The sequence below is a fragment of the Plecotus auritus genome, assembly GCF_963455305.1.
Source record: "Plecotus auritus genome assembly, chromosome: 1".
Taxonomy (NCBI): domain Eukaryota; kingdom Metazoa; phylum Chordata; class Mammalia; order Chiroptera; family Vespertilionidae; genus Plecotus; species Plecotus auritus.
Genome location: NC_137770.1, coordinates 244,258,294 through 244,285,594, shown reverse-complemented (window position 1 = coordinate 244,285,594; position 27,301 = coordinate 244,258,294). Strand labels below are relative to the sequence as shown.

At 49.9% G+C, this 27,301-nt stretch overlaps 1 protein-coding gene and 3 pseudogenes across 4 annotated transcripts; 1 reads left to right on the top strand and 3 right to left on the bottom strand.

Annotated features, from left to right (window-relative positions):
- Positions 1–275: 275 nt before the first annotated feature.
- On the top strand, positions 276–2,967 carry LOC308242230 (small ribosomal subunit protein uS17-like; the record flags this gene model as incomplete). Its single annotated transcript, XM_080656143.1, has 2 exons — positions 276–313; positions 2,472–2,967. The coding sequence occupies 2 exons, from the start codon at positions 276–278 to the stop codon at positions 2,917–2,919; spliced, it is 486 nt and encodes a 161-aa protein (XP_080512269.1). The 3' UTR covers positions 2,920–2,967.
- A 4,408-nt stretch (positions 2,968–7,375) lies between these two features.
- LOC308242227 (tubulin beta-5 chain-like) lies at positions 7,376–8,581 on the bottom strand (annotated as a pseudogene). Its single transcript has 2 exons — positions 7,714–8,581; positions 7,376–7,438 (listed from the first exon to the last, which is right to left on the bottom strand). The product of its transcript is annotated as a tubulin beta-5 chain-like (transcript).
- A 581-nt stretch (positions 8,582–9,162) lies between these two features.
- Positions 9,163–20,968, bottom strand: LOC308242225 (zinc finger and SCAN domain-containing protein 4-like; annotated as a pseudogene). The gene is made up of 3 exons: positions 20,946–20,968; positions 19,541–20,539; positions 9,163–9,438 (listed from the first exon to the last, which is right to left on the bottom strand). The product of its transcript is annotated as a zinc finger and SCAN domain-containing protein 4-like (transcript).
- A 2,389-nt stretch (positions 20,969–23,357) lies between these two features.
- Positions 23,358–23,780, bottom strand: LOC308245559 (ATP synthase F(0) complex subunit C2, mitochondrial-like; annotated as a pseudogene). Its single transcript has one exon. The product of its transcript is annotated as an ATP synthase F(0) complex subunit C2, mitochondrial-like (transcript).
- Positions 23,781–27,301: the final 3,521 nt, after the last annotated feature.

The window sequence follows — 27,301 nt, the reverse complement described above, 5'->3', positions numbered from 1 at the left end:
AGGTGGCAGAGGTGCGGTTGGGGTGAGCGAGCTCAGCCGCTGCTGCCAGCATGATGGATCAAGCAGCACCCCTGACGTACCTTTGGGTACAGCTGGCGTCTGGTTTTAGTTTCCATCAAGGTTTGGAGTCTCATTCTGGGCATGTCTGTCCCGTTAGAACCCTAAATATCTCTGCTGTAGCTTAGTTCTCAGGAAGCTGGTATGTCTGTGTGACCTAGCGAGGGATTCCCCAAACTGGGGGATGGTGCAGCGCTGGCCACCGCAGGCTTACCGCCATGGGAGCGTGGGTCCTCAGGGGCGGCCGCCCTGCAGGGTAAGGGTAGAGATGACGAAGGCTGGGTGGCACCATTTCTGCACATCAGCCACGCTCCCAGTTCCTGCCCGGCGTGTGCTGATTGTTGAACAAATGACTCTTAGTCACTGCACCACAAGGAATCAACGGGAGGAGGCTAATTCCCAGAGTGGTGGAGTGAAGACTAACGTTCTCAGTGGTGTTCTTGGCAACATCTAAAGCTTAGAAACCGCAGAGGTGTAATCCTGGGCAGAGCTGGCATGGACTCGGCCGTTCAATGGATGTCAGCTTATTGTTTATTACAGGACTTCCGGATTGGCCCAGCCGGCGTGGCTCAGTGGCTGAGCGTGGACCTATGAACCAGGCGGTCAGTTCCCAGTCAGGGCACATGCCTGGGTTGTGGGCTCGATCCCCAGTGTGGGGCGTGCAGGAGGCAGTCGATCCATGATTCTCTCTCATCATTGACATTTCCATCTCCCTCTCCCTTCCTCTCTGAAAGCAATAACAAAACAATACTTCAGTACTGGTTCACAAAACCCTCCTCTGTGTGCCCCTCCAAGTACTCCACTACCTTCTACTAAAACACTGTATATCATCCTTGACCTTGGAGAAATGAAGCCAGCACATCAGGGAATTCAGTTTCATGGACTGTCATTCATGGACCTAGGCTTACCTGTTGGAGGAAGAGGCTGCATATACCCACTGCATGCATGACACACATGCTGAGAGGGCAGGCGCAAATGGAAGGCGTTCTGGAGCTCGGTGTCCCAAACTGAGTCTGATAGGCAAGAAGCAGGGTCTTGCTGGGACCCGGCTGGATGGGAAACGGTTTCTGCAGATGGAGCAGTGCCTTGTGTGTGCAGGGTACAGGCCAGGGCAGCAGGGATGTGGGAGCAGGGACGTGTTCCCTCATTTCTGTAAGGAGGTCGGGGCCTGTTCTGCCGGGAGCCAGTTCCAGCATGTCATAATTGCAAGAGTTTCATCAAAAGGTTGATGGAACTTGGGGACTCAAGAGCCGAGTCACATATGTAATCACCTGTTGGAATGGCCAAAGGCATTTCCCCCAAACCTGAAAAGGTTGATTGTTTACTGCCAGACAGCTCAGGGCATCTTAATCTACATGTTATTGCCTCCTACTGGCGAAACACCTGAACAACTGTAGGCTATTCCCCAATCTGACAATGGATTCTGTACCTGACCCTACCCTTTGATGTGTATATCTCCACCTTGCCTTAGGACAAATTGTGTTAATAAAAAGCAAGGGGTCCTGAGACAAGGAGAACTTAGCTCCTTTAGCTAAAGCTCCTCTGACCCCCAATGCCTTTCAAAATTATCTTTTGTCTTTGGACTCCTACTTAATCTACGCACAGCCTTTCTCCAGATTGCTGAACCCTTCTTAATGCTGGAACAAGAACCCCGGCACTGTTCTATAGGAGAAATGACTGAAGTGGAAGCCTGAAGGAGTGTGTGTGTGTGTGTGTGTGTGTGTGTGATGGTTAAGAAGTATTTGTGGCCTGGCCAGCATGGCTCAGTGGTTGAGCCTCAACCTATGAATCAGGAGGTCACACATTCAATTCCCAGTCAGGGCACATTTCTAGGTTTGGGGCCCGATCCCTAGTGTGAGCTTGATCCCTAGTGTGAGGTGTGCAGGAGGCAGCCAATCAATGATTCTCTCTCATCATTGCTGTTTCTATCTCTTTCCCTCTCCCTTCCTCTCTGAACCAATAAAAACATATTTAAAGTTTTTTGTGTCCAATACTCCACAACTCTTGGAATTAACCTCCTCCCGTTGATTCCTTGTAGTGCAGTGACTAAGAGCCATTTGTTCAACTATCAGCACACGCTGGGCAGGAAGTGGGAGCGTGGCTGATGTGCAGAAATGGTGCCGCCCAGCCTTCGTCATCTCTACCCTTACCCTGCAGGGCGGCCTCCCCTGAGGACCCACGCTCACATGGCGGTAAACCTGCGGTGGCCAGCGCTGCACCATCCCCCAGTTTGGGGAATCCCTCGCTAGGTCACACAGACATACCAGCTTCCTGAGAACTAAGCTACAGCAGAGATATTTAGGGTTCCAATGGGACAGACATGCCCAGAATGAGACTCCAAACCTTGTTGGAAACTAAAACCAGACGCCAGAGTGGCTTTTTTTCAAGCGGCCGTGAAGATGGCGGACATTCAGATGGAGCAAGCCCACCATCTTTCAAAACAAGAAGAGGGTCCTGCTTGGAGAAACTGGCAAAGAGAAGCTACCTCGATACTACAAGAACATCGGCCTGGGATTCAAGACGCCCAAGGAGGCCATTGAGGGCACCTACATTGACAAGAAATGCCCCTTTACCGGTAATGTCTCCATCCGAGGGCGCATCTTGTCCGGCGTGGTTACCAAGATGAAGATGCAGAGGACCATTGTCATCCGCAGAGACTACCTCCACTACATCCGGAAGTACAACCGCTTCGAGAAGCGCCACAAGAACATGTCGGTGCACCTGTCCCCCTGCTTCAGAGATGTCCAGATCGGCGACATTGTCATCGTGGGTGAGTGCCGGCCCCTGAGCAAGACTGTGCACTTCAACGTGCTCAAGGTCACCAAGGCCGCCGGCACCAAGAAGCAGTTCCAGAAGTTCTGAGCTGGCTACCTGCCCTCACCCCAACCAAATAAAGTTATTTTCTCAGTCAAAAAACAACACACAAAACAAAAACAAAACAAAAAAAAACCAGACGCCAGCTGTTCCCAAAGGTATATCGGTGGCCGCTATGTCTACTAGTTGGGTATGTAGGTCTCCTGTGCCGGGTGGAGGCTGCCCTGCCCTTCCTGGGCGGTTGCTGCCTTTTCTGAATCCAAGGTTGGATGGCTCAGGGCGATGTCCTTTCTCTTCCTCGCTGTCTTCACTCCCCGTGTGTCCCGTCGCTTTGCGCTCCAGCCTGGCTTAGTCACGCGTGTCCAGACTTTAGGTGGTGGTGGCTTGCGCCCTCCCAACTTGGCAGAGTGATAAGCTACGGTTTCCAGCTGGTCTTGCTTCCCCACTCTATCAGCCAGTCCCGATGCTAACAGAGTGGTAGACATTTCAGCATCATTTCTTGGAGTTTCAGTTCTTATATTCTGCCCCTGGCTTTTGCCTCGCACGGGGGTGGCCACCTGAATCGCCCACCAGAGGGGCCAGCCCGTGAACTTCCCTTCCTCGCCATGGCGTGCAATGCACAGTTCCTCAGTGTATGAGGCCGTCTCGCCTTTTCAGGGTTAGCCCACTGGATCCAGCATCTGGGCCAGCCCTCCCCACTTAAATGCAGGTGGCCAAGCCTGGACTCCCCCTGCAGATGGCCTCTCTTCCAAGGCCCCTTGCTTCTGTCCCCTGGCTGGCTTGCAAAATGCTCACATTCGCAGCCCCGGGGGAAGGGCCGGGCCTGAAATCCTACCTCTGTAAGCAGAGGGCAGAGAAAGACCCGAGGAAGCGGCAGGTCCTCCAGTCTGGTCATGGGCAGTTTATGACAGGAAACTTGCAGCTTCCGGTGACTGCAAGATAAGAGGGGTCCCCGCACCACCTCCAGACACCAAAGAATGACACAGGGTGGAGGGGAGATAGTCTCGGGGTGAGTCCCTGAAGGCTACCCTACGGGGAATCACACGTGCTGAGCAGATGGGGAACCGGTGCTCAGTGGGAGGCTGGGAGTGGGTGCTGACGGGTCAGGATGAACGTTGCTGAAGATCGGTCCCTACCGGGGCTCACAGGAAGCGATCTCTGCTCTGGCCCGCACCCGGCGGCCGTCACGCTATGGAGCAGTCTCTCCAGCACCCTCTGTCTTGCGTTGTCCCCACTCGATGCAAACATCTGCGTGTAGAATGCACGGCTGCCTCTCTAACCCTCCCAACCTGGGCAGAAAGAACTGCCTTGAGCCCTAGTTAAAGCTGAGGAGGACTTGGGGTCCCCAGGGCACGTCCCCTAAAGCTCTATCTGACTGTGTGGGGAATCAGCCAGTTCCCTCTGTGACTAGCCGGTTAGCGACGGTAATGAGCTGAGTTAGGCTTCGTGTAATGGGGGTTGGCTGAGCTAATCATGCTGGGATAGGACATAAACTTCTGTGCAGGGAAGTTAGCTGGAGACGTACGGGGATATCTGTCTGTAAAAACAGACGTGGCTCATGAAATCACTACCGAGACGCACATTACTTTGACATGCTACATACTAGCCACCCAAGTGAGGCAGCAATTCTTTTTTTTTTTTTAATATATTTTATTGATTTTTTTTTTACAGAGAGGAAGGGAGAGGGATAGAGAGTTAGAAACATCGATGAGAGAGAAACATCGATTAGCTGCCTCCTGCACACCCCCCACTGGGGATGTGCCCGCAATCAAGGTACATGCCCTTGACCGGAATCGAACCCGGGACCTTTCAGTCTGCAGGCTGACGCTCTATCCACTGAGCCACACCAGTTAGGGCAGAGGCAGCAATTCTTGATAGCCAGCTGCTGCTTTAAGTCACCCATGCACATGTGACTCGTAGGATTGAGGTAGGCTTGGCCTTACCGGTCGTTCGTTATCTGTGTTATTAGCCCAGCGCTGTCCGATGCCTCAGTCCTTGTCCACAGCTCTCAGGCGGTGTGGGGACCACTAGGGGCCTAGCGCTGGAGACTGACTGCCCAGGCAGGGGTTCTATTGTGCGAGGGAAGTTGGGTTACTGGGGGGGTGGGGAGGTAAAGGGGTGGAACCGCTAACGGAAGAGCCTGGGTGAGCACAGGCCCAGCTGGGTTTGAAGCGGCTCATCTCCATGCGTGAAGCCACTTGTCCGCACCCTCAGTCTCAGCAGACGTCAGGGTCTGACCGGCTTCTTTCCAGGGCTCTGAAGAGGCTTGGGGTGAGGCGGGGAAGCCAGGACACCACACCGGCGTGTGGGGCCCAGCTGCTCACTTGCCCTGGCCCAGGTCTCGAGGTGCCTTGGGCCGGCCTCCTCTTGCTGGGGCCACACTCAGTGGGAAAACCCAGATGCGTTAACTCAGGGCACAGGAGGGGAGCAGAGAGCTGCCGGCCATGCGGCCGCGCGCGTGTGTAGAGCCCTGCAGAGGCTGACCCCACTGAGAGACTCGGTGACCTCTGAGCATGGAATTTACCCAGAGAAACCGCTCAGCGAGGCAGTGCTGGCTGCCTCCCAGCACCGTCTTAGTGAGCCGCAGATCGGGAGCGCAAGGCTCCACCCTGGAGCATCGGCCTCCCCGGCCCCTCATTGTAGGCGTTTTAGTTCGACAAGGCTGCTCCTCTGTAGTATCTCCTTCACCCATCAGGACAGAGGCGCCCCCGCCGCGACGGGGGTACGCGAAGTGCGCCCCTTACATCACGAGCCGCAAACAGCCTGCCTCCTCATGCTGCCCCTGTGTGGCCACACTGCTCGTTCTCACAACTCAGCTTCAGTTCCTTTTCCCTGCGAATGGGGAGGTCTGTGTGCCTTTCCTGGAAGGATCCGTTCAGTTGTGGAGACTAAGGTCTGATGGTCAGGGTGCCAGGGCCTCCAGGGTGGGTCAGGACCCCAATGTTCAACATCCACAGTCTGCTGCTGTGATGCGCCACAGCCACCAGGTGGTGCCAGAGGGCACCCCAGATACACATATTAGCCAGGTAAGGACGGAATAAGGACCAAAGGTCTTACAGACAAGCAAAAAGGTGTTCAAGTAGTGTCTTTATAGGATGCTTGAAACTCTTCATTTGTGGCTCTAAGAAGGTTCTCTCCCTCCCTCCCTTTCCACACCGCTTTGCTGCTGCTTTGATCTGGTGACGGGTTTTCTTTTTTTTTTCCCCCAATTCCCATTTATTTTTGGCTCTTGGGGCAATGTCATTTTTTCAATATGAAAAAGAGCAAATTCAATACAAAACAGACATTTGAAGTGTAGCGTAGGACAAAACCAAGGGTAGAGGGGGAAAGGCAATAGGAAAGAAGAAAAGGGGCGTTGCCAAAAGAAGGGGGGTGTCCTGTCCCCTCTGCTCCGGGAATGACTCCCACCATCTAGGTGGCAGCGTGTACCTTTCTATAGACATACTAGGGGCCCAGTGCATGAGTTTGTGCACCTTGAAAGGAACTCTGGGCTGCGAGGCTGCGGTGGGCACAGGGGCGGGTCTCAGCCCATCCTCCGTGCCCCCTCCCGCCATGGCCCCTGGTCCCCTGTCTGCTGGCAGGCCCGTTCCTGCCACCGCTGCTCTGAAGAGCTGATGGCACCAGCCCCGCTCACATGGCGTGGAGCCATTGGGGCCGGCGCCATCAGCAGGTGCGAGCGGCAGCCGCTGCCCCGATCGGCCAGCAGGAGCAGGGGGAGGTGAAGAAGCCCTCAGGGGCGACCAGGGCCAGCAGCCACCGCTCGCACCTGCTGACAAGGCCGAGTGATCGGGACTGGCGCTGGGCACTGGCAGCAGGTGCAAGTGTCCAGCGGTTCTGCAGCGTGTGGGAGCAAAGGATTTTCAGTAACCACCAGAGGCTTGCCCCAATGACAGTGACCGGTGCCCCGCCTTGGTCTGGTGCCCCTGCTCACCTGCTCCACCATCCCACCACAGCCGATGCCTGCCATATTCCTCGCTCTGCTGCCGACGCCCACCATGTTCCATGCGTGCCCCCTGGTGGTCAGCGCAAGTCATAGCGACCAGTTTTGTTGTTCAGCCGTTTGGTCTATTTGCATATTAGGGTTTTATGCAAATGTTTTATTTAGACAGGACTGTGACTGCTTTTAGGGTAAGAAAAGGTGGAGATGGGGAGGGCCTTTCTTGAGGCTTAGGGACCAAGGCTGGTCACTCTTCCCCTTATCCCCCCTCTCCATCCAGAGAAAGGAAGCGGCTCCATGTGAGAGGGAGGTAACGTGCAGGAGGGCAGGATCTCACCTGATAGAGCGGGGCACACCCTGCAAAAGAAACAGCTCAGGGCAGAGCTTGGAGAGAGATTGAAATTGAGAGAATACTCTTAACAGAAGGAGCAGGAAAACATACCTGGAACCAGGTCTTCAACAGCCTGAATACACAACTGCTCTGGACCAGGACACCCCACCCGTTCCGTAGAAACCTCTACCGGCTGGAGCCAGCACAGTGCCCTTCCCCTGGGCTGCCATGTGGACTTAGATGGGGTTTTCACACACAGCCCCAGATGGGATCTGGATGAGACCCCGCATCTTGGAGAACTATGTTGAAAACGGGGGGAAATATTAACTGGACAGGTAGGAGGAATGGACACCAGAAGGAAATGCAATGAGTGGCAGAAATATAGGTTTCCCGGAGGGGCAAGAGAGGAGAGTCAATAAACAACGAATATTTATTGAGTACCTATTATGTGCCATTCATGGTTCTAGAACATTCCTAAAAAATAGAGGCAGAAGATGCAAGTTAGAAGGAGAGGAAAGGGCAACTGAGGGAACCAAGAAGCCCAAGTGACAGGCGTGGCCTTCAGCCCCCTCACCGAGTCTTCCCCCTCTTCTGCGGTGGCAGCCTCGTATGGCTGGTACTCGAAGACAGTCCTTCGTGCTGCTCTCGGCCTCGGTGAACTCCATCTCATCCATGCCCTCACCCGTGCACCAGTGGAGGAAGGCCTTCTGGCTGAACATGGCAGTGAGCTTCTCTGAGATGCACTTGAACAGCCCCCTGGATGGCTGTGCTGTTGCCAGTGAAGGTGACCGCTATCTCCAGGCCACAGAGCAGATGTCAGACAGCTGTCTTGACATTGTTGGGGATCCGTTTCACAAAGTAGGGGCTATTCCTGTTTGCACGTTGAACATCTGCTTATCCCCCTCTTTCATGGACCTCTGTCCATGGAAGGCAGCAGCCACGGTGAGGTGCCAGCCATGGAGGGAGTGATAGGCAGGCATCAAATACCTGCTGGGTGAGTTCGGGCACAGTGAGGGCCCTATACTGCTGGCCTCCATGGCTGGTTAGAGGAGCAAAGCCAGGCATGAAGAAGCGGAGGTGTGGGAAGGGCACTGTGTTGCCCACCGGCTTGCAGAGGTCGGCATTGAGCTGGCCAGGGAAGCGGAGGTAGGTGGCGACACCGCTCATGGTGGTTGAGACGAGGTGGTTCAGGTCCCTGAAGGTTGGCGTGCTCAGCTTAAGGGTGGGAAGATGTCAGAGGGCCTCATCGTCAACACAGTAGGTCTCGCCAGTATTCTCACCAACTGATGGACAGAGAGGGTGGTGCTGTAGGGCTCAAACACAGTGTCGGACACTTTGGGTGAAGGTACCACATTGGAGGTGGTCATGATGCAGCCGAGATACTCTTCACAGATCATGCTGATGAGCAAGGTGCCCATCCCGGAGCCCATGCCCCTGCCCAGCGAGTGGGAAACACATTTGTCCTATTGATGCCACTGTGACATGTATCCCAAGAAGTGGCACGAATTGACTACTCTGAACCATAACCACCTTGTTGCTAATAGCTGTCCTTGAACAACTTGTGACAATACTCAGAAAATAGATGAAGACTTGAATTCTCAATCTTAGAAAAGTACAGTTAGTTGTACAAAAACACTCCTCCCCTCTCCCCACTGGCCCACCCCCCCTAATTTCCAACATTGGCCACTGTTTGTGTTGACTCATTCTCAAACCTGCGGGTATGGTCCGTCAACCAGATGTCTCTCTCAGGGCATAAGTGAGGGCATAGTGATTCCTGAAATCCTTGTCCATGCCAGAAGGACAAGGGCAAAAGGGGACCCACAGTGTTTGGGACAGCTGGACATGGGAGATTTCTGCCCTCGGGGCCGGCTAGCCATGGGAGGTGAATCAGGTGTCACCCTCATCTTCTTGATGAGTTTCCCCTGCTCACCCAGGAAGTGGCTCTCCGGGAAGTCACAGAGCTGAGGGTCTATGTGGGGAGAACCAGAGCGCGGAGATCCAAGGGTCAGGTTCTTCTCTAGGACTATAGTGGCTTCCGTGGCATCTTGGGTTTTGCCACACTCCTCTTAGGAGGGCTTCTGCACATCCTGGAGGAGGGTGTGGCCGCCTGCTGATTTTGCATCTTTAAAAGACACCTGGTTCCCTTGTACTTCTCCTCAGCCAACTCGAGGAAGAAGTGGCCAACACCCTCCAGAGCCACATAGTCGTGGCCTAAATAGAAGCCCAGAGACAGGTAGGAGACCCACAGACGCAGGTTGACTAGGCGGTTGACAGCAGCCTCCACCTTGGTGGAATAATTCTGGAGCATTTGGGAGCTCATGGTTTTTCCACAATAAGAAGCTAAGGAGAAAAACAGTATTGGCTAGTCTCAGAGGTTGAGGATAGCTGCGGTGCTTCTGAAGGTGGGGACTGGACAAGAGGTCGGAGGATAGCTGCGGTGCTTCTGAAGGTGGTTGGAGTCTGGAAGGAGGGGCGTCCCTGGGTCTGTGCTGTCCAAACACTGTTGAAGCAAGAGCAACAGCCCTACATTTTCTTGCTGATCAGTCAAATTCCTATGATAAGATTGTGACTTTTCTTGCCTACTGGTTTCAGGATACAAGGAACCCCAAATGTGTCCTGGAAGGAGCATTCACCTGGGCTCTGCAGGAGGAGAGCTCCTGGTCCCTACAGGTGCATGAAGGGAAAGCACACGTTCCTCGAGTGGTTTAGGGGGAGTGATGGCAAGTGGAGCTACTCCTGCGTGTGTCCCTTGGTTCCAGGCATCCTTCTGATTAGTGTCACAGTGCCGTGTGAAAGTACTGGAATCAAGATGTATCCTTACTCCTGGAGGATGGCATCCCATCCTTAGAGCATCGCCTCCGAGAGGCCTGCCAAAGGTGTGTTCGAAGCATCAAATTCACTGAGCCATCAGCTGACTAGTGGTGGAGATGTGATGTAATCGGCACATTCCATGCCATGGCTCATGCTTGCACCTTCTTCTCTGTGAAATGGATGCATTAGTCCAGTGGTCGGCAAACTCATTAGTCAACAGAGCCAAATATCAACAGTACAATGATTGAAATTTCTTTTTTGAGAGCCAAATTTTTTAAACTTCTAACGCCACTTCTTCAAAATAGACTCGCCCAGGCCATGGTATTTTGTGGAAGAGCCACACTCAAGGGGCCAAAGAGCCGCATGTGACTCGTGAGCCGCAGTTTGCTGACCACGGCCTTAGTCTGATGTGATGAGTGAAAAAAATGATCAATTGCCAAACAGTGCCCCTCCTTCCTTTTTGTCATCTTGTCCTCTGGAAAGTAGACCTTTTTAAAGAATGACCCTTCACATCATGTGCACTGTGGACTGTGCTCTGAGCAGGCAGTCCACTTAGGTATGTCACACTGAGGGTGGACTTACACTTTCTGGTGCTGGTTTGATATTAACATTGTGTTCTACCTGTTTTCTTTCCTCCATGTTTTCTGTGCCTGCTCTTGGTCATGGTGGAGGCTTGCTGTACAGTAGCTTTCTGACGATTCGCCCCCTCCCCCCAGCCTCCATTCGGACTTTATTAACAGTTTTTGGTTTTACAACACTTGGTAGGGTAAGCAGTCTTCTGACTGACAGAATATCCATTCCCATAAAACATTCAGATAAAAATGACACAAATTATTTGCATAAACCTGCCCAAACATCCCCACATTTATAATCCCATCAAACCTTTTATCAGGTGAGCAACCTTTATGTTCTCTCAGTCTTAATTCTGGCCCAAACCAGGGCTTCACAAATGGGTTTTGGTACCACAGTTTGTGAGGCTCCCATGTCAAGGAGTCCAGAAACTTCTCTACCTCCTGACCATTTTACCCATTCTGGTGCAAAGGCTTAGGATCCCCAGTGAGGGGTTGAGTCAAGGGACTCTGTTTGTTGTTGTTGTTTTTTTGTCAGCCTTCATCTTGATTCATCTCCCTAGACATTGCTCAAAGCAATTCCAGGGTAGATTTCTCATTATATCTTTGAACAAGGACAAATAGAGCAGACTTGTATGGGGGTTCAGTCGGGGGTCCTTTTGCCCTGCACCACCTTGGGTAGTACTGTATTCAAACCTTTGCTTGAACCCCATCATTGTCCATTTTATTCATATCTAACCATTGAGGGCCACTGTGGTTGGGGTCTGAGCATGGGATCCTCTGGATGGTTCAGTGGCATAAATTCTGGGCAGGTTCATCAGCTGAGATTAGCATAGGCAAAGACTGAGGGAATCCTTAGTGGCAATAGCTTTGGGGTTCCTAATAGCCAGGAGGCCTGCTTGGCTTGTTGATGGTGAAGTTAGCTAGGATCTTCAGTCCTCCTTTTCTTCCAAAATGGGAGGTTACAACTGACGGGATCCCTGTTGATCACAAGCCATATGGGACTGGGGCATGGGCTGACACAGGGAAATGTTGCCTATGATTTTCTATGTGACCATCTTTGATATCTGTGTTCCACTGGGTTACAGTAGCTCCTGCATTGTACTCCGGAGCTCCCTGACTATTTTTATCAGTAAGCTGTGGTAATCATTGTTTTTCTAGAAGATACAAGTGCTGGGACCTCCTATTCCACCAATCTTGCTGATGTTATACTCCAAAATGTTTGTTGTTTCTTTTAAGAAATAATGAACATCGTTGGGGAACAGGAATTTTTAAGTGGTATTGACTTTAGCTGGGGTGCTTTCATGGTGCTAAGCTAACTGGGAGAGGCTAGGATCCAAGGAAAACTAGCTGATTCTGCTTCCTCCAAAGGCACCAATGACTGTCCTTCACACTGACATTTGGCTCAGGAGATTCAGAGGACAGAAATTTTAGGCAGCGATGAAAGGTAGATTTCTACCTTATCCTGTTTGGTTCAGTGGATAGAGCATCAGCCTGTGAACTGAAGGATCCCAGTCAAGGGCACGTGCCTGGGATCCCAGTCCAAGGGCACGTGCCTGGGTTGCAAGTTTGATCCAGGGCACATGCACAAAGCAGCCAATTGATGTCTCTCTTACATTGATGTTCCTCTATCTGTATGTCTGTCTCCTCCCCTTCTACTTTCTCTAAAAGTCACTGGAAAAATATCCTTGGGTGAGGATTAAAAAAAAAAAGGAAGAGGGATTTCTTCTTATAGAAAAAGATAAATAACTGGTCTGTTTAGACTGGAGTTGATCCATTAAAGTATTTGGGAATGTCTCTTTGACAAGATTTGGCACAAACCTTAGGATCTGTGGATGAATCAGCCATCACACTGATGATCAATCCCAACCATATCCCCTCAATCAGGTCACTTGAGGAAGAGGTACTGATCTAGACTGCTGGGGTGATCCTTCCCAGGTATGGCTTCTGGTTGTATAAACTGATCTATGTCATAGGGATTGGAGGCCCATGAGGATAAGAGACCCCCAGGGCACATGCACAAAGCAGCCAATTGATGTCTCTCTTACATTGATGTTCCTCTATCTGTATGTCTGTCTCCTCCCCTTCTACTTTCTCTAAAAGTCACTGGAAAAATATCCTTGGGTGAGGATTAAAAAAAAAAAAAAAGGAAGAGGGATTTTTTCTTATAGAAAAAGATAAATAACTGGTCTGTTTAGACTGGAGTTGATCCATTAAAGTATTTGGGAATGTCTCTTTGACAAGATTTGGCACAACCCTTAGGATCTGTGGATGAATCAGCCATCACACTGATGATCAATCCCAACCATATCCCCTCAATCAGGTCACTTGAGGAAGAGGTACTGATCTAGACTGCTGGGGTGATCCTTCCCAGGTATGGCTTCTGGTTGTATAAACTGATCTATGTCATAGGGATTGGAGGCCCATGAGGATAAGAGACCCCCAGACGTATCTGTTGTTGGTCATGAGTCTGAAACCCCATGATGCATTCCACGCAGAGGCACCAGTCCCTCCAGGTTGCTGGGTACTAGAAGTCTTAGTTGGTTCATGGTTGTAAGAATTCACAATGCTGGGACACAGGGGACGAGTGTTTGTAGAAGGTACAGGTAAAGGAGTCCCCTCCTTTGCTGAAATGGTTTGGTTTGGTGCTTCTAGTGCCAGACCTGGCTGACTTTATAGCAGCTGTTTCCTCCTTTTGACCCGCTGGTTCTTGAACCAAGTTTTTATTACTAGCTCATCAAGTTGAGTGGCTGGAGCAGGGGTGGGCAAACTTTTTGACTCGAGGGCCACAATGGGTTCTTAAACTGGACCGGAGGGCCGGAACAAAAGCATGGATGGAGTGTTTGTGTGAACTAATATAAATTCAAAGTAAAGGAGCGGAGGGGAGAGCAAGAGAACCGGATAGAACAGCTGGATCCGGCCCACGGGCCGTAGTTTGCCCACGGCTGGGCTGGAGTAATCTCTGCCATAGTATTCCAATGTGGGTATATGGTCTTTTAAAATGTATCTTTCAGTAATTCTCAGGTGTTCTGGACTAAAGCTTATGCAGTATCGGCGAGCAGACCTTGGCTTTTCGGACATAATGCCTTTTACAAGTAGTAGAATGCTTCTGAGTTCCTGAATTTTGCCTGTGTTCCTACTGGGTTTAAAGGTCTAATATACCCTCATTTGATGTTTTTAAAATAACTGTTAAGGTTGGGCACTGTCTTTCCTCACGTTATTTTCAGGGTGTAGTCCCATGTGTTCTTACTCTGTATTAGTTTTGAAGGAAGTGTGGAGAGACAAGGACCAGAGGCAGCTGCTATTGTCTTCAGCTCCTCTTCCTCTTATCCCTGATAAAAACTAAATTTCCTAACACAAGTGTGAAGTAGAGCGGCAGTACCACTACTCCTGCACTTCAGGGCTATTCTGCAGTAAAATAAGGGTGATTTGTTGGTCTAACAACCAAGACAGCTACTGAATGCCTAACAGGAAGGGAATTGACACAGCATGGGTATGCTGGACAAAGGGATGATTTCATCATGCTGCTCAAAACAGCGTGCAACCTAAGCTTATTTTTTATTTCTGGAGTTTTCCATTTAATATTTTGGACCATGGTGCAGCCTCAATTATCCCTAAGGCAGGGCAGATCTCAGTGATAGACACTGAGGATATTATGGGGAAAATCAGTACATGCTGGGGACAATGCCCATAGTCAACATCTGCACTTTTCTCTGAGAAGATGGGGGCCTGATCTGAAAGGCACAGGCAGAGAATGCTGAACCCATCTCAGTCACATGGTAATCCACCACTGAGCTCACCTCGGTTCAGTGAGCTGAAACTACGCCCATTGAGGATGTCACCAGTGGCTGCAGGACATCCTCTTGAACCTCAGGGATGAGGTCATGGTACTTCTGGGGTGCTCTCTGTCCTGACTGCCCTCACAGAAGGACCGTTTTCATCCCAAGGGGTCTGAGGTTGCTGCTTAGCACCATGGAATGACATTTCTGAGCTTGAATTTGGCTCTTCATGTTGATTCTGAATTTTCTTCCTCAGAAATCAGAGCTACAGACTCTTAATGGCAGGCATGACTTGTTTGCAGCTCCTGTCAGTGGGGTTCTCTCAGGCTGCTTCAGAGGGTTGTGCTTTGTGCCTGAGGTTGAGCAACCATCTGAGATTTTGGTGAAAACCCAAGGGCTGAGAAACAGATTGAAGGAGCTTGTAATGGGATGCAGGCAACAGGAGTGTGACTGTCTTCCACAGCTGTGCCCAAAACCAGTAGGCACAAAGAATGTGCCATGGAACCATGCCTAGCCTCTGCCACACTAGCCCAGAAGAATGACAAACCTCCTGGGTTCTCTTCTTAGGAGAAGAGGGATATGGGCTCAGTGCCTACTAGAGTAAGGCTACCATGATTCCGAAGCTGAATTCCCTGAGCTCTGGCCTATTTAAAATCAAGTCTACCAATTAAAGATGTTTGGAAGTATCATTCTGTTGAGCAGAGTCATTGGTCAGAATTTGCATTCTGTGTGTGAGCCATACTGAAAATTGGTGCCAGCTTCTACAGGTAGGACACTGAGGAAGAGAGATTAGCTAGGATGCTGGAATCATCTTTCTGGAGCAGGTTCAGAGTTGCACAAATTTACCTTTGTCTCAGAAAAGGGAGACCGACAAGGTCCAGAGATCCCCAGCCATGTCTGCTGGCCATCCTGATTAATTTTATTTATTTTTGAAAACCTAATGTGGTTTATTAAGTAATTCCTGAATAGGAAGCATCCTGTTTACGAAACTACCTCAAAGAGTTCTCTCAAGGGGTTGTACAAAATAGAAGTTTGAAGTTTGCTTTCAGAGAGTAAGGGAGAGGGAGAGAGAGGAAGAGACATCAATGATGAGAGAGAATCACTGCTCGGCTGCCTCTTGCATGCCCCACAGGAGCCTGAAACCCAGGCATGTGCCCTGACCAGGAATTGAACCCTGACCTCCTGGTTGATAGGTCTCCACTCAACCACTGAGCCACACTGCCTGAGCAGGTAAACCATTTTTATTAATGGACTAGAGACTTGGTGCATGAATTTGTGCACGGGTGGGGTCTGGCCTGCCCTGATCGAGGCCGATTGACAGCCGGGGGGAAGGGGATGCGCGAGGTTGGCCGGCCGGCCCTGCCCTCTGGTCGAACTCCGGTAGAGGGGACAATTTGCATATTAGCCTTCTATTATATAGGATATTAAATAACGTGGAGGAGAAGCTGATGCCGGGTCTTGTTTATACTTCTTTTGTTTACACAAGCTCTTCATGATACTTGCCTTTTTTGGGCATTTCCTTAGCACGAGCATCTTCTAGTTCCTTGGCCTTATAATAGTGGGGTGCCACCTCCAGAAGCCAACTGCTCTCAATCTCCAGACCTGTCTCACGAATTTCTTGGTGGTAAGGACAAGTTCATACTAGAGCAGTCAGCAAGGATGTTCCTCAAACAGCTCATGATGAATTTTAAATGGAGGCATTAGCCCCATGGGGTACCAGGAGAGTCAGGTGTATCAGTGTCATAGGCATGAAAATTCCAGGATCTATGGGAGAATGTTTGCAGGGGCTCTAATGAGCCCTTGCCCCCTCCTTGTCCTGAAATGAAGAGTCTGGTTTGTGCTGAGAACGGCCATTGCTGAATTTTGTGCTGTTTCTCCATTTGAGGCAAAAGTGCTTGAGCTACTGGCTCATCCAGGCTGAGAGTTGAGTCAATTCTCCAGGTAACCTGGGCGTGTGGGATGGCTGAACACATCTAACAATACTCTTCACCTGTAAATTCCCTGTAGCCCAGTGGGCACACTTTGACTCTGCTGTCAAAGACTCTTTGGGGGAGTACAATACTCCAATCAGCCGGGTCACTTTAAGTTCCTCTGCCTTAATTTATTGTCTCATTTGGCCTTTTTAAAATATATTCTTATTGTTGACATTGTCACAGATGTCCCATGTTTGAATTCACCTTTTTGTATCCCACATCTTATCCCAGCTTCTTTCCCTTAAGTAGCAGGAAGTGTGGTTTTTCATCACTGTCATTGGCTACCCAAAGATGGGATTAGCAGAGACTTTGTGCTCTATGCAGAATTCTAAGATGGCCCCAGGACCTCTGCCCCCTCGTGTAATGACCATAAATAGACTAGGGCAGGGGTTGAGGGATTTTCCAGTTGTGCTTAGGACCTCATATCAGGTGGCTGTAACTCAAGAGGGAGATCACTCTGGTTTGTCCTAATTTAGAGTTTAATGAGATCTTGGGTTTGCCCTGAGGGTGTGGACTCCAGTATCTGCAGAGACTCTTCCTCCCTTTTTGGCTTTGATAATGTGCCAGTCTCAAGGAATCGAATCCTGCCAATAAATGAGTGATCTTGGAAGTAGATTCTGTCCCAGTCAAGCCTCCAGATGGGAATGCAGCCCAGCTGTCACCTCGTTTGCCCCTCCTGAAGCTGTGCCCAGACTTCTGACCCACAGTCACCACGAGATAACAAATAGACATTGTTAGTGGTCATTTGCTCTAGAGCTAGAGAATACAATAACCTTTCTGAAGCCTCTCTCCACCTGACCTACTTCAGGGTTTGCAGAGCTATTGATGCAGGAGTCAGGTGGCGCCGCCCTCAGGGCTGTTACTGTAACTGCATGGGTATATATATTTCCGTAGTTCTACTCTATTATAGCACTTCACTGTGCAGTGACAGGTCAGCATTGGAGACAGATAATTCCCATCCTTTCCTTGTCACATCGATGTAACTGCTCCTCCTCTCCTGTTTCCCCCTTATCTGCCCTTTAGTGTTGAAAGTAGCTGGGTGACATCACTGTTGTCTCATTAGGGTTCTCCTCAAAATAGGATGCAGAGCCTGGCCAGCGTGGCTCAGTGGTTGAGCATTGACCTATGAAGCAAGAGGTCACAGTTCTAGGTCAGGTTGCAGGCTGAATCCCCAAGAGGAGGCATGCAGGAGGCAGCCAATCAATGATTCTCTCTCATTACCAGGTGTACTGGTTACTAATGCAGATTTTGTAATCAAAGAAAACACGGTAATTTCAAGAGAAACATCAAAAGTGCTTTATTCAAAGTAATGTCCATCGCTAGCTACACATTTCTCCCATCTTTCAAGTAATTTGTGAATACCGTCCCAATAGAACTTTTCTTGTTTTGAGGCAAACCATTCAGAGACCCAATTGTCCACTTTTTCGTACGTTTTGAAGTGCTGCTCAGAAAGTGCGTGTGCCATCAATCGGAACAAGTGGTAATCTGAAGGAGCAAGGTCTGGTGAATATAGCGGGTGGGTTAATACTTCCCAGGCAGGCAAGATCTTTTAACGTGTCTTTAACTGCTTTTGAAGTGTGTGATGGTGCGTTATCACGAAGCAAAATTACTTTGCTATGTCTTCTGGCCCATCCTGGTCGTTTTATGATCAAAGCATGGTTCAAATTGATTATTTGTTGTCGATAGGGATCAGTATTAAAGGTTTTACCTGGTTCTAGAAGCTCATAATACACCACAACTTCCTGATCCCACCAAACGCAGAACATTATCTTCTTTCTGAAGCGATTTGGCCTTGCAGTCGATGTTGATGGTTGACCTGGATCAACCCGTGATTTTGTATTGATGTTTCTCTTTCTCCCTCCCTCTCCCTTCCTCTCTGAAATAAATAATAATAAAAAAGGAATCTGATCTCTTGACTGCCACTCTATATTCTTCTAATAAAAAAGGTTCTTCCCTTCAACAGGATGTTGTCTCTCCTCCCTCTTCAATGTCCTCTTTGTTGGCCCCTCTAGGAATGGCAACACACCAGCGGGGTGGGGCAGGGTGTGTGCCTTGTGGGTTCTTGCTGGTGTGTTTCCTTTACTATGTCATTGAACAAAGACATCCCAGCGAAGATATCTCCCCAAACATGGTTATGAGCTACATCAGAAGGAAGAAAATGACCCTGGATGTCCTGTCCTTGGGTGTGTCTGTTGCTCCCTCCAGAGCATCCATCCTCTTGTGACTTAGGATGTGTGGTTCTTGGGCCCTCCCCACACAGGTAGGATGAACAGTGTCTCAGCCTGAGGATAGCTAGAAGAGAGATCTCTGGCTTGCCAAGCAAGGTAGGGGAGGGTTGTCTCTTTTCTTGTGACTCTCAAATTTTAGTCATAACTAAAATATGTCACTGCTATGGCGTGTTGACACAAGGCATTTAGAAGATGTGTCACAGATCACCCCAGGCTCTAGGGAAATGCCCACCCATTCCAGAAGGATGTCAGTACTCCTGGTCTTCCTTTCAGGGTGAAAGAGACATCGTTCCTGCTGTACAAGACTCTCCCACTCCCACAGCTGTGGTCTGCATCATCTATCTTCCTGTGATGGTGTCTTTCTCCCTCCTGAGAAGAGGTTCCTCAGACATTCATCCTCTTCAGCCAGGTCCCCACCTATGATCCTGGCAGACAGCACTGAGAGGCAGATCCCTCAGATTCCGATGACTGGGGAGTAGTTTGCTTTTGTTGGACTCTGCGGGTGGTGTTGCTTTGTCTTTCCCAGTGTTGTGCTTTGCCATCAGGAACATAACCCTGTTGTATTGTCTAAGTTCGATCTGACTTGCTGATGTAGATTTCTCTCATGGAATATTATCAGAAAACTTATTTCCTACACCCTAGCAGAATAATTGCTGAGGTTTAAGGTTTCTATTGCTGTGTGAATACTTTAATATGTCAGGTACTCAACTTCTAATGGAACACTGTTTTTGTTGTTTTATTCAACAACTATTTATTGGTCATTGGAAATGGGTCAGGCACTTTCTGGGTTCGAGACTAGTAAACAAAAAAATACCCTGTCTCTCTTAAACTTACATTTTAGTGGGGGAGACAATGAATGGAAAGTAAGATTGGGACATTATAAAGCATGTTCTAAATAGAGAAGTACTATAGAAATATGTATAATGACAGACATATATTACATGTCCTTAAGAAAAGTCTTTGCTCACTTCATCATTGATGTTCCTATCTCCCTCTCCCTTCCTCCATGAAATCAATAAAAATATAAAAAAAATACATTACATGGAGGAAGCTTCTGGTGTGGAGGCCCCCGGTGTGGGCAGTTCTCTGGTGCAGCCTCAGGGGCCGGTGGTAGGTGCATGACTGGCGGTCTCTTCTCTCTCCCCGAGCGCACACACAGGGCTTCTCGCTGCCCGTGGATCCTCTCCCGAGCCAGCAGGTTGGTTCTGTGGCTGAAGGCCTGGCGCACTGGTGGCACCTGAAAGGCTTCTCTTGCGCGTGAATCCGCTGATACACATGGAGGTCCGAGGCCTGGAAGAAGCCTTTGCCACACGCGGCACAAACAAAGGTCCTCTCATTATTGTGTCTTCTCTGATGCACTTTGAACCGAGAGAAATACCCGAAGGGCTGGGGACACTTCTCACATTGGTAGGACTTCTGGGCGTGGTGGCTTCTGTCTCCCACCTCCATGGGCACATCTTGGTGAGGCCCTTCCTGGGACATGGAGGCGCCCCGACTTGCTGTTCTGGAGCTGAGTGGATTCTCCAGGGAAAGCCCTCCCTCTTCCGACCCAGGACAGTCCTCTCCCTGGAGAATGAGTAGGGAAGGTGTTTGATTGCCTTGACTGGAAAGGCTGCGGCCATTTTCTTTACCTTCATCTCCTGGTCCCGTTTGCAGGGATGTATCTTGGGGAGTCCGGGAGTGTCCTTGGTGTTGACCACCGTTGAGTTTGCTGCTGACCACTGCTCCTTGAAGTGGGCAATGACTTCTCTTAAGGGCATATTCTCAGAAAAGAGGGCTTCCTGTCCCTGTCTGTGGTTGTGGACCAAGCCAGGGGCTTCATGCTCTCATCACTCAGGTCCTCCATGAATGCCTCCAGGTCCCTGCCACTCGACTCCCACTTCTCCTCCAACGTGGCCCTGTTGCTGCGGTGCCTGCTGAGCATGAACTGTCCCAGCCCCAGATGGGAAATCATCTCGTCCTTGCTATGTCTTTCTGGCTGCAGCCACGAGTGAAATGACTGATAGACTTTGCAGCTCCTGCCTCACACACCCGTTGCTGCTGTTTGTAAATGAGTTAAGTCCAGTGCTGGAAAGCTGACCTCCTCTCCCTCCTCGCCCTCCTCGCCCTCCTCGCCCTCCTCGACCTCCTCGACCTCCTCGACCTCCTCGACCTCCTCGACCTCCTCTCCCTCCTCTCCCTCCTCTCCCTCCTCTCCCTCCTCTTCCTCCTCTTCCTCCTCTCCCTCCTTGTGGGCAGGTCCTCGGTGAGATCTAAGCTCTAGGTTTTCTGACCCAGGACCATTCTTGGATGGTTCATCTTGAGATGAGATTTTGAGACCCAAAGCCATTCTTAACACAGATTTTCAGAAAGAGTAAACTTCGGGAATGCACTCTCTTCTGGGTTGTTTCTCTGGGGATCTGTTTCAATGATAACTGGTAGGTGACTAAGTGCTGCAGTTCCTCACAAAGACAGCTGTTCAAACCCCATAATCCTGGCTCAAAGCTGAGCGGCTGTGGGGCTCCATTGTCAGCCCTGGTGCCTCTCGGCACCGGTTCTTTATATTCCTGCCATTTGGGAGATAGTGTGACTTAAATGTTCTAGCTTGCTACATTTTTCTTGTCAGCTTGAGCTTCTAACAACTGTTTCCTTCTGTCTTGACTCTGAGCCATGTATGCTTTTCCTGCGGCGGGAAAAGAGTTTAAATTCCAATCTGACTTTTCTCTTCATGTAGTCCCACCATGTCTAGCGAAGTCTGACTTGGGAAGTACTTTCTCTTTTAAAATTCCCAGGACTAATCCCGAAGCAAGGGTGAGGTGTGTTTAAAACCCTTGTCCTGCCTTCACTTCCCCCGGGCATGGTGGCTTAGACACGTGCTGATGGGCCAAGTGGAGCAGCATGATGAGATCCCACACAGTCCTCTGCCCCGCTCGGGACAGGGAGCACTCTGCCTGGTGGATCCAGGCTGTCTTAGCTGTCATTGCATCTGCTGTCCTGTATTGCATTGATTCTGTTGAACCCTTATTTTACTCATAATGGCCTGATAGTGCAAGAGTAGTGATGCAGGCAATCCGGGCACACCAAAGAGAAGCCCGAAAGTGGACGTATAAGAAAAAACGTAGGGTTCAGACTCTTCGTGGTTTCAGGCATCCACGGGGAATATCTTGGGCGTATCCCTGCAGATATGTGGGGACGACTGTACCTCCACGAAGCTCTGAGGGGTTAAGAGCCATTTACTAGTAGAATGAAATGCCTTTATCCTGTGCTGCAGCCCCATAGCCTAGGACAGTGGTCGGCAAACTGCCGCTCTGTTGACTAATGAGTTTGCCGACCACTGACCTAGACTCTCGATTCCAATAATTACAGGCTGCTGTTGTTCCTTGTGATTTAGCCCCTATCCTAGCAGTTTTCTCTGGACTCATTGAACACTGCCATCTGGTGTGTCAGAGGAGGAACTAGCAGAGATTCCATTCCCAGGAGGAAATGGAAGCAACAGAAACCAAGTTATGGCTGCACCAGTTTACATTCCCACCGAGGGTGCACACAGGGTCCCTTTCCTCCACACCCTGGATTACACCTGTTCATTGTCTGAGAAAAAGTCATCCCAGCAGGTGTGAGGGGATGCCTCCCTGTGGTTTGGATGTGCATTCCCCTGGGGATTAGTGATGTGAACACTTTTTCCTGGACACTTGTTCATTGGTGTCTCCTTTGGGAAAATGTCTCTTCTGGTCCCTTGCTCCTCTTAAAATTGGATTATTTATTTTTCTGTTTATTATTTTCTTGCTATTGAGGTATATATTCTGAATATCAGCCCTGATCAGATATGTTTGCAAATATTTGCTCCCTTTCTGTCAGTTGCCTTTTCATTTTGTTGATGATTCCTTTGCTGTACTGACACTTTTAGTTTGTAGTCCCATTTGTAAAAGTTTGCTTTCGTGTTGTTTTGTCTGTGCTCTTGGTGTCAGATCCAAAAACCATGATTGCCAGGACCAATGTCAAGGAGCTCCCCCAGTGTTTTCTTCTGGGAGTTTTCAGGTCTCGCGCTTACGTCTTGAATCCTTGTCTGGTTGACGTTTGTGTACGGTGTAAGAGAGTGGTCCAATTCCATTCTCTTGAGGGGGCTGCCCAGTTTTCCCAGCACCACCTATGGAAGAGGCTGTCCTGTCCCCATTGTGCAGGAAAGTTATGGAGCCTCTTCCCAGAAGAGAAGGCTGCTTTGCCCAAACATAATGTTGTTGCCAAGTTCAAGTGTGTCTGATTCGATGAAAGTGCATCACTGGCTCCCTTACAGGATGATTTCTAATTATCTTATTGCCCAGCCAGTGTGGCTCAGTGATTGGGCATTGACCCATGAACCAAGAGACCACCGGTTTAATTCCCGGTCAGGGCACATTCCTGGGTTGTGGCCCCAATCCCCAGTAGGGCAGTGTGCAGGAGGCAGCCAATCGATGATTCTCTTTCATGGATATTTCTTCTATCTCTCTGTCCTCTCCCTTCCTCTCTCTCTAAAAATCAATAAAACATATTTTTTAAAAAATTACCTTATTAATTGCCATATCTTATATTTCTAACTTTTTTAAAGGCCATAACACACCCACATAATCAAGCACAGATTGTGAGTGTCTGAGGAAATATACATTCTTTTGAAGCCAGAGTGGTCACAACTGCTAATATTTTTTATTTTGAGCAAAGATGTTATTTACTGCCAAGAAGAAAGTTTATTTTTATTTATTTATTTTTATTAATACAGTATTGTCTTCCTTTTGTCAAACCCTGAGCCAACCACTTTCCCCAGGCTGCCTAGGGAGGTATAGGAAAAGGAACATGCAGGGCAGACAGGACACCGGAAAAAGAACTGTGGGAGGTGGAGACAGCTCCTTCACATGGCGAAGAGGATGAGGAAGGCCACCATCAGGCAAAAGAGCCCCATGGCCTCTGAGAGGGCAAAGCCCAGAATGGCGTAGGAGAAGAGCTGTTGCTTCAGAGAAGGGTTCCTGGCATAACCAATGACGAGGCTCCCACACACAGTCCCAGTTCCAGCCCCAGAGCCTGCCACCCCTACTGTGGCAGCCCCAGCCCCAACGAACTTGGCTGCTGTGTCGATGTCCCTTGAAATGGCACTGGTTTGGAAGCTGCGGGTGGAAATAAGCCAGGTCAGGGGACGTGGGGCTGCCAAGCTGCTGAGGCTCTCATCTGTCAGTGTCTCTGGTCGTTTCAGCACCACTGCAGACAGTGACCGGCTCAGCTAAGAGGCGCTCCTGACCAAGGCGGGGGTGGAGACAAACGTGGTGCAGGCAGACATTTTCAGGGGATGGGGGGAGCTGCTCCCAGTGCAGAGAAGACCAAGAAGGAAGTGTTTAAGAGTGCAATCCTCCCAAACAGTTCTCCCTATGTTCTTGTTTCAGTTGGAGACAACATGCACCTTTTGGTCATTCCGTCTAAAGCCCGGAATCAGCCTTACCCTCCCTCCTCCCCCTGTCCCTTAGACAGCCGTCCTGCTGGTCTTCTCTCTCCCCTCTTGCTCCAGTCTGCTTTTCACCGTCTCGGCTCCCACCACTTTCCCTCTGGATTACCTACCACAAGAGTGTCCTCACTAGCCTTCCGGTCTCTGGTCTTATTTCATGTCACTTTGGTGGGACCAAAGAAAATGGATTTATTTAAAACCCATCTACCCGTGACGTTCCTCTGCTTAAAACCCTCTGAGATCATCTTACCCCAGGGTAACATCCTGCCTCTTCCCATGGTACATGAAGTCTTTCAAATGGTGTTCAGCTCTTCTCTGCTTCCCATAGTACTGTCCAGAAACAGCCCTCTTTGTAGTTATCCACGGACAGGACACTGGAGCCCACTTCCGGGCCTTGCTCATCATGTTCGGAAGGCAGCATGGTTTGTCTCTGTTAAAACCTAGGCTCTGGAATGATACCGTCCTAGGTTTGAATCCTTGTTCGGGTGTGTGCAGACGGCTTCTTGGGCAAGCTAGTTGTCTAGCCTCAGTTGTCTCATTTGAGAAGTAGGGGTGCTAACAGGAGCTATTTCATGAGCATGTTGCCACAGGAATTTAAAAGCCTGGACCAAATTCCAGTGTGTGTGTGTGTGTGGGAACGGGGGATGTTTCCACACCAACAACAGTTCTGACACCAGCTGGGTCCCCTACAATTCAATTCAATCTTCACGCTAGATACCCAGAGACAACATCCGACTCCACAAGTTATGGGCTTAGTTCTGCAAAACTGTCCTCCCTCCACCCCCAGATGTACTCACCAGCCTAGGTCGCCTCCTGCTTCTGCCTCAATGGCTATGGATTGGAGATTCCAACACCCCCGCTTTGTGTTCAGTTTGCTGGCGTGGCTCACAGAGCTCAGAAACACGTACCTCACTAGGTCACTGGTTTATTACAAAAGGATATAACTAGGAACAGCCGGATGGGAGAGATGCATGGGACAAGGAATGGAAAATGGTGCGGAGGTTCCCCGCCCTTCTCCAGGCACCTACATGTTCACAAATCAAGTAGCTCTCCGAACTCAGCCCTTTTTTGGGGTTTTAGGAGGGCTTTGTTGCCTAGGCATGTTGTATTAAATCATTGCCCATTGGCAACTGAACTCAACCTCTAGCCCCTCTGCCTTCCTGGAGGTTTTGGTGGGACTGAGCAGTGGCTGCTTCCACTGACCACCAGTCTCCATCCTTAGGTGAGGTCCAGTAGTTGCTTAGGAAATTCTAAGATTCAGGACTCTGCCAGAAATGGCCGAAGATCAAATACATATTTTTCATCATAAATCACAATGCCACAGGGGCTTCGTGGAAAGCAGGTAGCACACTGGAAGGCAGTGAGATTTGGCGGGTGTTAGCCATCATTTCCTCTGTCTAGAGCTCTCTCATCACTGAATTTACCCTACTCCCTCTGCTTGGCTGGCTCCTTCCTAACCTTTGCCTCGGCTCTGGTATCTTCTCCTTCAGAAGGCCCTCCCCTGACCCCAGGGGCTGGGACCACCTCCATCTTTGCTCTCACTGGGCTGATCAGACTCAGCTTATCCGAGCTCCTTGGGGGATGAGACAATGTTTTCATCTCTGCGTCTCCAGCTGCTCACAATTTGGGGGCTGAGTTGAATAGAAATGTTAGTTATCTTCCTCCTCAGCCTCTGACAGGGCGCACGAGGACCCAGCAACAACCACACTCGTTTCCTTGGATCCTCTCGCTTGCTACCTTTCATTTATTTTCCAAGTCCGCATAATTGAGGTCTATTATTCCTGTCTGTTTCTATCCTGTCGGGCTTGACAGGTGACATATTGGGAGAGACAGGGCTAATGAATATGAATGGAGAGAACTCGGTAAACATTCTCTTTTCCTTCCAAAAAAACCCCCCAAAACAACGCTTTCCCCATTGTTCATTGGCCTTGGAATGATGGATTTCGAAAATGGAATCAACCCCTTTTATTACAGCACATTTTCTAGGTCCAGACGAGGACCCCAACGCCTTCTGCAAGGAAAGTGAGTCTAGAGCAGGGGTGGGCAAACTTTTTGACTCGAGGGCCACAATGGGTTCTTAAACTGGACCGGAGGGCCGGAACAAAAGCATGGATGGAGTGTTTGTGTGAACTAATATAAATTCAAAGTAAAGGAGTGGAGGGGAGAGCAAAAGAACCCTCCGCTCTTTCGGCTCTGCGGGCCGGATAGAACAGCTGAACCGGCCGGATCTGGCCCGCGGGCCGTAGTTTGCCCACGGCTGGTCTAGAGGGATATTGAAGACTGGTTTCTACCAGCCCCTTGCCCTTCACCCCCCCGCCCTAACCCTCAGTGACTGGATGGTCCACACACAGTTCCCAGGTCATCACGGCGTCTTGGAGTTAGAATGAGAACTTGGATGGCCAGGATGAACTTAGTCTGTTTCATGAATCAGACCCCTGTGGATGCTGCTCGATGTTTGTAATGAATTTGGAAATGAGTTTGCGTGTCTATGTACCCTTTTTATAGGTGAAGAAATCATGGCTCAGGCAGGTTAAATAATCTCCCCAGCATCACCCAGCTAGGAACTGAATATTTATTTTCCACGAGCGCCGTTGGGAGGAGAAAGCTATGCATGTAACGCCCAGCGGCGTGCTGGCACCCAGGAGCACACCACCTTTGCACACCTAGCCAGTGTCCCCAAGAGTACGCTTCTCAGGTTTTTGTGTCTCCTATGCCAGATGTCCTGTCATCCCTCCCCACACCTCTCACATTTTCACCTGTAGAGGGGATTTTCTGCTCCATTCTCTGGCGAGAATGGAGAGACTGCCAGCCCTCTTCCCCGTGACCTTCACGGTGGGCAGAGGAGGAAGAGGCAGTCCTGTCAGGTTCAGTTTAGTGATCTGAGCACCTCGGGGCCACCTGGCTGCTCATTCTCTCCTGGATTCACCTCGCCCACAGGATGCATGCTCTGTTTCCTCTTGTGGGCACTTATAGGGAAGTCCTTCCATCCGGTCAGTGGCTGGGCATCAGTCTCTACATGAATGCAAACTATCAGGGGACCCATCGTGACCACAAATATTCACGATGTTCTCTGCTCTAGTTGTGTCAGCAATGAAGTTGACATGCTTAATGCCATCTGTCTGACTTCGTGGTCATCTCCTGGTTGATTCCAACTTTGGGAGTGGATAACAGAGTTTTAAGGAGGCCAATTGAGCCTGGCCAGACTGGCACAGTTGGTTGAGCATTGTCCCGGTTTGATTCCTGGTCAGGGCACATGCCTGGGTTGCAGGCTTGGCCCCTGGTAGGGGGAATGCAAAAGGCAGCCGATGGATGTTTCTCTCTCTCTCCCTTCCTGTCTATTTTCGGGTGAAGATTAAAAA